Here is an 11,859-nt window from a genome sequence, read left to right on the forward strand (position 1 = left end):
GAGCAAAAATCTTGCAAGCCTGATCTTGTATGTTTTTATAACTGACTCTTTTAAAGAATCCTGTAAAAATGAGTGCTCTGAATTGCCATTTAATATAATTATGTATTTAAATAATTATCGTAAGAAACATTTCCATAGACTGAGATTTTTTAGAAATTCTTCCTGGTGCTGGTACTTACTAGGAATGTTTTTCCTGCTTTTCCTCTAGGTCCTGTCTGCAGCATATGCGTATCATCTTTTGGAGCAAGACCAGTAGCAATCTTCAGTGGCTTTATGGTGGCCGGGGGCCTCATGATGAGCAGTTTTGCACCTAACATATACTTTCTGTATATTTCGTATGGGATTGTTGTTGGTAAGAAACACCTCCCCTTCATATACAGACTTAGTCTTTATTATTTTGAGTCTTGGTTTCTGAATCTGAAATGGGAAACTGTTCACAGAGGCAGCGGTAGTCTGAGACTTGGTTTGTCAAGGAATACTTTACTTTGGGGCAGGGCACAGGCAGGTGACGATGTAGTGAAAGACAAAGGCAATGCATATGTTCATCAGGGTTTGAAAACAGTTTGTCCTCTGACATGATTGTTAGCGATGGGGAAGCTGGGATTTTACCTAAGAGGTGGAATCAAGCAGATCTTCTGCGAGTGTGAAGTGCCAATCTGAAAGGAATAACATCTCTTCAGGAATTTTGTCATGTACTCATTCTAATTTGATAAATTAGGCATCATTAGGGAGCAATGTTGTTCTCCACATAACTGGATTGAACCTCAAACACTGTGCTAAAGGCATGAAAGTGCTGTTCGCCTGGCAGGTGGTGACCTGCCTCTCTGTGCCACAGAGGACTGCTCCGGGTGGTTTATCAAATTAACGGTGTCAGGAATCCGGGCGCCTCGCTGGCCAGCAGGGGCCCAGCAGTGTGCTGGCTCGGGCACAGTGCCGCACGGATGCCACTCTGCTGTTTTCTGGGGCCAGCCCCTGGCCTGAAAGCCATGGACCCCTTCCACGTAGCGCAGAACCTGAGCTGGTGAACTCCTCAAGCCCAGCCTGCTCCACCCAGGTTCTGCAGCCAGGGACAGTCAGGGGAGAGGGAGGTGGGACAGTGCAGGCAGCCTAAAGGCCCTGTCAGTATGAGGCTGGTGTGGCTGGTGCTGAGCCAGAGTTACAGGGCACCTCTATGCCCAGGGTACACTACTGTACTATCTGGAGAATAAAAAGGAGCATTCATTTCCCAGAGTATGTTGCATTCTTTATTTCTAACTGTTTTTACTCAAGGGCTTGGATGTGGCCTTTTGTATACTGCAACAGTTACCATCACTTGCCACTATTTTGACAGACGCAGAGGCCTTGCACTTGGTCTGATTTCAACAGGTATGACTTTTAATTGTCATTCTCTCTAACTTTCCAACTCTGATACAGCTACCATTATCCTGGCAAGAAAAAAACCAGGAGATTATATTTTTCTCAGTTACTTCCTGAAGTACTTCAACAGCAATGAACCAATAAAATCAGGCTTCAGATAAAATAGTAACTACACTTGCAGGTGTATGGTATGGGTTATTCATATAGATGAGAAAAGGATACTCACTAAAATGAAAGCAGACTCATGAGTAGCTTGGGCTGTATGCTATGGGTAATATGAGGAGAAACTTTCCATAGAGCTCTCTTCTCCCTCTTCTTTCTTACACGTAAGATCAGAGGTGAGAAAGAGGTTGGAGATGAGGATATAAATGCTGGATAACCATAACCTCACATTAGGTGTATTTTTAAAAGAGTAGTTGAAGTGTGGGCTTACATTTTTAATATTTTTTCACTTCCAATGTAAAAGGAGTCTAAATTCTGAAATCTTCCAAAAGCTTATCCCAGCTTTTTGTCTGTGTATCTTAAAGGGATCCTAGAAGAACAAACCTCTGATAATACAAGGAAAATTCTCAAGTAGCTTTTAGTGAGAAAAGGCCTGGTCAGTAGAGTCAGTGTTGTGAGATACTAATGCCAGATCTGCACCAGTGGAATAGAGGGGAACTTCTGCAGAAATGTTCCTTGGAATAATTTTCAGTGGCTTTTGTTGGGCTTCCAGGTAGTTTGCCTTAAGGCCTGATCTTACTGACCCCTGGTTAATTTTAGTACCTGGAAGACATAACAAGTCTGAATTTTATAATTATTTTTTCCTGTGTTTAGCACTGAAGTATATACATGGCTTTAATATAACCCAGAGACAGTCTTCAGCAAATCATTTTAATTTAAAATTTGTCTTTAAATTGACTTGAAAAACCAATGCTCTATATTTGTGAGTGGACATCCATTGGTTATAATGCATTTATACTCACTTCAACCAAGAGCTTTTTCTTTAAGTTGGTAGGATTGCATAAAATGCTTGTGTTCATAGTAATTCCTTACTCTTCAGTGTTTTCTTCTGAATAGCCAAATTTCTCGAATGCATGTTTGGCCCTGCAGAGCTTCAACAATGTCTTCGGAGTAAACTCACACCATGTAAGCCCCCCTCCTTAAAGACCAAACAGTCAAGATTCTTTCTAGGGGGGCTCTTGGTGACCCCCTGGTCTGTTTCTGCCTCTGAGGAGGAAGGTGGCAGTGAGGAGGAGAAAGGGGAAGATGTTGCTGTGTGAAATTCTAACTGTGGTAACTCAAAATGGTACCTGAAGGGATACATGTATATGAGTGCATGGCAGAAGTATGGCTTAATAGTTGTTTGATGTTTTCCATCAGATATGGTATTGATCTTACTTGTTTCTAAAGTGTCTGCTAGTGTTAATGGTCATAAATTATTCAGCTGTTTTGAAAGGCTTTTTATTTTGTCTATGCTCAGTAAAGAAACTGTAACTTCAAGAGGGATGTTAACTTACCAGTTCATTAGACTGAGGAGAGAAGAACACAAATGACTTACCATTCCTGTGACAGTGTATTTGTAGCTGCTGAAATGTAGACATTTGTTAGTGTTGAAGAATGTTCTAAGTTCTTCAGTTTAAACTGATCTTATTTTCCTTTCATAGGCTCAAGCGTTGGACTCTTTATATATGCAGCATTGCAAAGAGAGCTTATTGATCTATATGGACTGGATGGTTGTCTGCTAATAGTTGGTGCACTGTCTCTGAATATATTAGCATGTGGCAGCCTAATGAGACCATTGGAGTCATCTGACTCCCCTCCACCTGAAAAAGCATGTGTAGACAAAGTCCCAGATCAATATTTTGTTTACCATGAAAAAAACAAGACTGTTGAAGAAAATATAAGCATCCTTGAAAAGGGCTACATTGATGAAAAATGTGCGAACAATATGTCTGATTACAAACAGGATAGCATTTTAAATAAGAATGTATTAAGCTCAATAAATGTAAATGAGAAAGACACTTATAAAAAGAAAGTTGTAGAACAGACAAACTTCTGCAAGCAACTCGCCAAAAGAAAGTGGCAGCTCTATTTGAACTACTGGGAGGAAACAGTGGTTCTCTTTAAGAACAAAGTATTTTCAGCTCTCTTTGTTGCCATCTTGCTCTTTGATATTGGTGGATTTCCTCCTTCTCTGCTGATGGAAGATGTAGCAAGAAGTGCAAACATTAATGAAGATGACTATCATGTGCCCCTTATTTCCATTATCGGCATTATGACTGCAGTTGGCAAACTTACCTTAGGAATACTGGCAGATTTTAAGTGGGTTAACACTTTGTATCTCTATGTGACTACCTTACTAATGACAGGAGTGGCCTTGTTTGCAATTCCATTTGCCAAAAGTTACCTTACATTAGCGATGCTTTCTGGGATTTTGGGTTTTCTGACTGGGAACTGGTCGATTTTTCCATATGTAACAACAAAGACTGTAGGAATTGAGAAACTCACTCACGCATATGGGATATTGATGTTCTTTGCTGGACTTGGAAATAGCCTTGGACCACCAATTGTAGGTGAGGTCAAAGTAGATACTGTAAAATGAACATGAGCTTGCCAGAAGCAGACAGAATTAATTTGCATGCAAGTAGTTGCAGTTGGTCCTCATAACAATGGAAAAATGAAATCAAAATCTTCAATAAAAATTAAGGCCTGTTTTGCTTGAGCTGGCCAAGCTGATTATGTTCTGATTTTGGCTTTGATGAAAAGCACAGTTCAACATCTTAAGTGGTCAAGCCGCATTTTAGATTTGGCCTTTGGCGGGGGGGGGGGGCAGGGATGAGGGGGAATATCTTGGTTTTTTCATGACGTTTCTCTAACTTGCCATGCTGTGTTACACTTAACTCCTCACTGATGCACTTCTCTCTTGCTTTCACCCACAGGTTGGTTTTACGACTGGACCCAGGAGTATGACACTGCATTCTATTTCAGTGGCTTTTGTGTCTTACTGGGTGGATTTCTTCTGCTGTTGGCAGCGTTACCCTGCTGGAATGCCTGTACCAATCAGAGCTCAAAGCTGCCTCCAAATACTTACTCCTACAAAGTTGCATCTAGCGCTTAGGTGACAACTGGAAAACACTTTGTGCTTTTTTTTATATTATATAGCAAAGTATTTTAGTAATTTTCCACTTACTTATTTATGACGCCCCAAAATCCTCTTCCACTAGAAAAATTCCATCATTGCTTGTTGTTCAGTTCCTTTTTCTTCTTTTATTTCTTTTTTATTTTATTTTTAAGAACAGTCTTATTTTGTCTACTATGCACTGTGTTTTCAGCCTTTGTCTACTGTAATTTCCTTTCACCCTGTAAGGGGTATATTCTGCTGTATTATCAGCTGTACTTTTTTTTGTTTTTTAATGGGGGTGGTGCAGAGGGGTGAAAACTTTGAAGCAAAAATAAAGGCCTGTTCCTTTATAGGAGAAGGCTGGCATTTCTGTCACCTTTTATAGGTCTCCGAGTTGCACAATCAGACTTTACAAAACAAAAATTTGCCTTATTAGAATGTAATACTGTGGCAAGGTGCTTATAACATCGTGCTTAGATTAACTTTTTGTCTTTTTAAAGTTTCTCCAATTTACAATGAAGTGCCAATTGGGGGAGGGAGAAGAGGGGGAACAAAACCGACCTTGTGTTGCATAACTGAAGTGAACTTTATGATGAAAGTAAAGATTCTTATGACCACTGCAACTAAGAACTGTGTTTATAAATATTGCACATTTTGTGAAGTCTGTTTATAAAACTGTTGAACCAAAACCTTTTAAACCAAGGAATAAATATGATTGTTGAAACCATGAAAAGAAATGCTGACTTGGTTATGCAAGCTCATAATCTTTAGATCGCAGTTGGAGATGTGCTCACAGAAGCCCACAGGTGAGTGTTTCTAAGCAAGTCATCTGCTTCATCTGCTGTCTGGCAGTACTGGGGGCATCTCTTGTTGCACAACGACAGCTTAGTAGGTTGAACCTGCTGCAGAGCGCTCTGTAGTAGAGCTTTCAACAAGGTAGACCTGATGAAAAAAAGGAAAAATGTGACAGCAATGTCATCTTTGCTCTGTCATTTTTGGAATGGACATAGGAAGGAGAAAAGTAAGTAACAGGGAGCAAGAAAAAGCATGGAGGAGGGGTAACAGAAGTAAGGGGGATCTGAGGTGGAAAGAGTTGTAACACTTGAACACCAAACAGGCCAATGAAGAGAGAGCTCCTGAAACCCACTGCCCGGATACTCTCTAGCTGCAGGCTAGCTCTGTGTGTGTGTTGGCTTTTAGCTTCTGTTTAACGCAAGGCCCGAGGCTGGCGTGACGGGGGGAGCCCTATGTGAGGTTGACGTCTTACCTGAGCCAGGCAGGTGCTGCAGCGAAGGCAGGATGTCTCGGCTAGCTCTGCACTGTCCTGTGTGCCCCACGCAATGGCTTTTGCTTCTGTTGCTTCTCTCATGCCAAAGATGTGTCTGGTTGCTCTGGCGTAGTAGTCACAGGAATCTCTCGTGCTTTGGCTTCTTGCTGTAGGTTTAAAGCTTAGCGATGCATGTTGAGAAGCCTTGGGTGAGGTAGAAGTTCTTAGTCCTGAGTTACATCCTCTATGGTTGCCTGCAAATGTCCAAGCAGTTCTCAGCAGTACTGTGTGCCTCAGATGTCTGCTGTGATTCTGGCTCATAAATAATCCTTAAGATAAAAAACAGGCATGTAATGAGCAACCTTTATTGTCAGAGTGCTATAGACAGAGTTACTATGTTTGCACACGCCATTAAACAAGAGTGATGTAACCTCTAAGTGAGGCAGATGCAAGTGCAAGTGATGTTCCTTCTTCTGGTCCAAGGTAGGAAAATCCAGCTTGACTTCAGACAGTTTTTGCTGACTTTCTGGGATTCACTAGAAATTTGTATTAAAACATCACAAAAATAAAGATGCAGTTAGTTTGTCTCCCTATTTTTTCCCTCCATTTCTCAACTGGGTGTAACTACTGTGTGTGGGTTTTTTTCCTGGATTGCTTATTCAATGCATGTGGAAAAAGTAGTGAGTATTCAATATAGGCATAAATGCAACTCCAGTTCCTGGAACCCTGGGTATCTGATGTGGATTTGCACCTGTTTTATGTGCTGTAGGGCAGCTGTAGTCATATTTTACCGCGTGCATATAAAAGTAGTACCACATTTTACACATCTTAAGGAAACTGTGGTGATATGCTGGATATAATCAGGGTACGTGTGCCTTCAGATTAATATCTTTTAAAGTCTCTCACTTCCTGCCAACAATACATTTTGAGTCCTTTAAAGATGAAACTGATGTTAAATTAGTTGTCTGTTTGAAAAAAAAAAATCATCTGGAATTAATGATTGGGCAATATGTAGCACACTTTTGCAATCGAAATGTAGTCTATTATTAGGCAGCTTGATATGTTTGGAAATATGACTAGTGAAACTATCTGTGATAGTTTCCTGATGTGACTTTACCCATCAGTGAGGAAAGAGCCCTAGCTGTTGAAGAATTTTGTATTTCCGCTGCAGGCAGTATGTGTTAGGACTGCTAGCCCTAGCCAGTTGAGCACTGTGACCATACTAATCTTGACTTTAATTGATAAGCAAGACCTAAGGTTTAATGTTTCTTTTTTTTTTTCTTTCTCTAGTTTTGCAGGGCTCCCTTCCAAGAAGATTTCCAGAGATGATGCAACTTGAGTATTATCTGAGTGCCTTTCCTCCTTCTGTCTAGCATGCTTCATTCAAATCAGCCCATAGGTTCAAATGTTTTTTTGGAAGGTGGCAGGAGCGGTACAACATGATTATCTGGGCCTCATTTGCTTGAAAAATAGGTCATCAGCATTGACAGGGTGGTAGAGGTAGGTAGATAGGTAGGTACGTAGTTCTGCAATGTAGAATTCTGCATCTAGAGTTTGTAGTCCCTGACAAACAGATCTGGACAGAAAGAGTAAGATGCTTAAATAATTACTCTGTCTTGTAGAAGAAAAAGTTATTGTTAATTGCATAAATTACATATGGTTACTGTGGAGTCAGTCATGAATAGAACATTTATCTTCTTATTTGCAAATCTTAAAATTTATTGTAGTCACCAAAACACAAGACAAATGAAACTGCTAAGTTTTATTAGATTAAAATCTATTTTGTGCCTTGCTCAACTGATGGTCCTTGTGGTTAGCTGCAAAAACGGATTGCATTCTTTTGGTAGCTGTTAATTTGTCTACATCATGCTGATACTGGTTTCTTGCATCACATACGGACATTGAACCAATGTGCTGAGTAAGGGCTACAGATCCTATGCTATAAAAATTGGTTGAGATGTTTGCATAGCATTAAACTTACACAGGTATTTTTTTATTTGAAAGATATTTCACCTAAGGCCTTTCAGGAGGACAAGTCTGGTGAATATGTTGGGCTGAGCATGATACTGGTCAGATTAAAATGGCAAAAGACAAGTCATACAGAAGTTGGACAGGTATTTCAAAGTGGCAAAAGCTTCTTTGTAGTATGGAATAGAATTCCTCAGATTGAAAAGACTATTTCAGTGATGTTTTGCTCTAGACTCAATTAATTATGATGAAGAGCCAAGTTAAAAGCTTGTCAGTCGTCTTATGAGAAGTACTCTTCAGAGATGTGTCAGTATGCTCTCTTGTTTACCAAAATCTATTTTGCTTTTTAAATTTTTTGGGGGAGAAAGGTAGTTGTGCTTTTAAATTGAAACAGCTCTTAGAAGCCAATATACAGATGCTCGTCTTGTACGGTGCTATATCACGTAATGATTTTGTTGCAGGAACTAAATCATAGAATCATTTTGGTTGGAAGGCACCTGTAAAGATCGTCTAGTCCAACCCCCCTGCCATGACATAGTGATTTCAAGTTTCTCTGAATAGCTGGTCTGCTTCTGGTTTGTTGTTGCTTTCATGGCTCTGTGGGAAAGGCTAGCTTCCTTTCTTTGATGTCCCCATTGTAGGGCCTCACATTTTCTGCAATAGCTTCTCATGTTATTTTTCTTTGTTGTGTCCATGGTTTTTTGCAACAACACTGTTGGTCAGCTTTAGCTATCTTTGTTTGATTTGTGGAGTATTCACTTTCTTGGGTTTTTTTTATTAGCACTAAAACAATTACATCAGTACAAATTGATTTTATTAGCCCTAAAATAATTTCATGTTGCCAGAATCTAAAGGCCAAGGTGTCTGAAATGAGCGACTCACTGAAATTCTCGGTCAGAGCTATAGAACTGGAATCAAATATGACTGGTATGAATGCAGATTTCTCAGATTCTCTACCTGCAGATGCTCGAGACTTTGTTTAATGAGGAATGGGAGTCTTGTGCACATCTGATAAGGAAGAGTTGCAGACAGGACAAATCGTTTGGCTCTGGGCTCTCACTGCTGTGCATTCTCCTCTTCGGCTCTCCTGTGTCAGGTGCAGCTTTTGAGCTGTGTGCACTGCAGCTTTGTGACCTAGCGCATGGTGAGAGGTAGGAGAGTCACGTGCCTGGAGCATGAGAGGTAATACTCGGGTGCCTCCAGTCTCCTGACCTAGCGTGCCGCTAAGAGTATCGTGGAATGCTCAGTCCTCGAATACATACCTCAGGAGTCTTCAGGGGAGCATCCCTGCTGAGCCCCAGTGCCTCTGCAGAGGGATTAAGTCCAGTGAGTTTTCCAAGCCATAGTTTCAAGTTGTGTTTTCTGGCTTGCTCAAGGCATCCAGCAGTGCATTCTTGTGGGTGCTGTCTTGTAAACCCAGTCAGGGAAGCCACGGAAATACTTTCTTTTTATGACTGAGATCAGGTCATCGTTTTTACAGTGCAGGCTCACGTGTCACCGCTAGCACAACGTGCCATAGTGTGCTGCAGTGCACAGGTGGGAAGGAGCTTGGAGCAATTCCTTTGTAAGCTGCCCGTGTGGTTGTGTCCCTGTGCAGTGAGACCGCAGCCTACATTGTTCCCAGCTGGCTTTGGCTCCAAGCTTCATCTGGCTTGGCATAGTAAAACTTGCAAAAACATTTTCTTTTAGTTCAAATTGATGTTGTTTCCATGCCCGTCCTGTGTCACCCCCCCGCCCCGTTTCTCTCATTGCGGGCTGAAACTCTCTTACATGTTAAAAAGTAAACATGTTTTTAGTGATTAACAGCAATGACTAGGAGATGTTGCTGCATAACAAGATGAATACCTGGCTCCCCCCTTTTGTAAATGGCCAGTGCTCTGACCAACTCTATATTTACAGATAGTATCTAAATTGTGTGGGTTTTTTGTGGTTATAACTTTAAAACTGGATAGATGACATGCATATCAAGTTCTGTTAGGTCATGCTGTCTTCTGCTGGAATCAAATTACTTTGCTGTTTAATTAAAAGGTCCCTGGGTTAGAGTGGCTGTCTCCCTGCTTTGCATTACTTAGGGGACCATCTTTGCAAATCAGGCTAACTGAAATCATCTGGCATGTCTTGAATTGCAATACCTACTGTGTGTAAGGGTTCATAAAAATGCTTCAATTAATTAATAGTTGCTTCAAATAAAACAGGGTTATGTGGAGGTGCTGCCAGGGAATAATGGACAAAAAAAGTGCTTTTACGATACTGAGCTTGACAATCTGGTATCTCCCCAGGCACCGTCAATTATAGGTAACAATTAAGTAGTCATTTTGGGTGTATAGATGACCTTTTTGGCTACGAAAAAGATTCCTGGGAGAGAGAAATGGGGAAGAGGGAATTCCCACTGAGCACACCATGTACCTTGTACTTCAGAAATACGAGACTTGAATTTACATATGACAGGCTGAATTACTGAAAACAGGGTTTCATCATCTTGCCTGGAACTGGAAAGCTTGATGGAGCTGCTGCTGTCATCTCAGTTTTCTCTGGAGGGAAGATTTCCCTTTTGTGGGTCTTCTACCTTTTTGAGTTTTCTGTGATTTTGCTCGGGAAGGAGTATCACAGACTGCAGAAGGCAGAGTTAACTGAACATAATAGACAGGAGCGACTGATTTGAAACAATGTTGAATCAGTAAGGACCAAAGGTATTGAAATTATATGCTATTGGAAATACCAATAAAAACCCACCTCTGCCTCACTTTTACATGGGTTAGGGCAGTGTCCATGGTGCAAGAGGATGCTGAAGCCTCCACATACTATATTCCTGTTTTTCCTTTTTTATCCCCAGCTCAGGTGCTGTGCAAGCTAGAGGCAGAGGAGGAAAGGACTAACCATATTTTATTTCTTTACAGCTCTTTAAAGATTTCTTCAAAGAGGTAATATTGTGTTGGAACTGTATTACTTATGCAAAATGGCCGTGTATGGTGCCAGAGATAATTGCTTCAGCTGGAGATTCATAGGCCGTGAGCTGTCTAGAGCTGAAGCTGGAAGCGAAGTTTCCCAACAGCCGTGGGAAGCTGTCAGAAACCAGTGACCAGCTTGTGGATGGAGCCCCATGGGAGATCCGTCTTCCTGGGAGAATGACTAGGGCTGCAGAAACTGGCCTGGTACTTGTAGCTTTTGCTAAAACTAGTCCAACAATTCAAATTCTCTGTGAAAATGAGCAGATAGGGAAGAACCATGATTACAAAAATTTGGTGTTGCTTTGCATTTTGCTTTTCAGCTTCCTCTTTTGTGGAGAAATAAACCTGGGATCAGCCAAACTGAAAGAAAATTCTCCTTAGTTATTATTTCCTGATTACATTTAAATACCTGTTCAGTAATTGCCACTCAATCAACAGAGTTTTTAGCCCCAAAACTTGCTTTTTTCTGTGTAAACTGCACCAAGAAGCAGATTTAATATCTGCCTTTCTGGCGGCGATGATAAGACTCTGGGGAGGGAGGATAGTTCTTCTTCCTATGATGTATTTCTTTCTGTGTTTTTTCCAGTAAACAATATACACTGGCATATGAATTCAAATAAGGAACAGTGGTCAGAATGTTTAGTTGCAGAATAGCCCTTGTGCCTGTGCTTAGTTTTTACCAGGTAGAGCCTTTACTGGGTACAGCTATACCTCCAGCTACTTTGGACGTGGTTTTCCCCTCAAATTTACCCTCTGTGTCAAAGTTCGGGATTTGGTTTCACTCAGTTAATTGCCTGAATAGAGAGCTCAGTTGTCAGCCTTATTCATGTGTGGTTTAACTTCATGATACAGACCGAAATGGGTTTTAAATAATTTGTAAGGCCTGAAAAAGAGCTTTACTTGCTTCATTGCAATAGTTTTCAGCCCACAGCTATTTTTGCTGATGTTCTGCTCTTTAGCTGCAACAGCAAGATAGTGCCTTTAGATAATGAAGCAATACTGAATTTTGAATGCTGACTTGTTTTCCCTGGAACAGCATCAAGAAAATGAAGAGGTTTAGGTGCCAGGTGGAGATTAGAGGAAGAAAGTGAAATTCAAAACAGGAAGCGGAGAAAGGCAGGCTCCAATTCAACCTTAGTGACATTTCACTCCAAGAGGAAGAAGACTATTGACAGTTATTGACCTGCCATTTGCCAGTTGCTTTCACTTCTGCAAAA

The 11,859-nt window shown here is 40.9% G+C and overlaps 1 protein-coding gene across 1 annotated transcript; it reads left to right on the top strand.

Moving 5' to 3' along the window:
• Positions 1-258: 258 nt before the first annotated feature.
• SLC16A9 (solute carrier family 16 member 9) lies at positions 259-5,189 on the top strand. The gene is made up of 4 exons (XM_082002405.1): positions 259-352; positions 1,270-1,365; positions 3,003-3,911; positions 4,278-5,189. Exons 1-4 carry the CDS (start codon positions 274-276, stop codon positions 4,454-4,456), a joined length of 1,263 nt encoding a protein of 420 aa, XP_081858531.1. The 5' UTR covers positions 259-273; the 3' UTR covers positions 4,457-5,189.
• The last annotated feature ends 6,670 nt before the right edge of the window (positions 5,190-11,859 follow it).

Source organism: Phaethon aethereus, assembly GCF_964289735.1.
Source record: "Phaethon aethereus genome assembly, chromosome: 7".
In the NCBI taxonomy this organism is placed as follows: Eukaryota; Metazoa; Chordata; class Aves; order Phaethontiformes; family Phaethontidae; genus Phaethon; species Phaethon aethereus.

Coding starts and splice junctions, on each gene's coding strand:
- SLC16A9 (XM_082002405.1), top strand. CDS start 274: ATGGTGGCCGGGGGCCTCATGATGAGCAGTTTTGCACCTAACATATAC. Junction 353..1,269: donor TTCGTATGGGATTGTTGTTG/GTAAGAAACACC, acceptor TTTTTACTCAAG/GGCTTGGATGTGGCCTTTTG. Junction 1,366..3,002: donor ACTTGGTCTGATTTCAACAG/GTATGACTTTTA, acceptor TTCCTTTCATAG/GCTCAAGCGTTGGACTCTTT.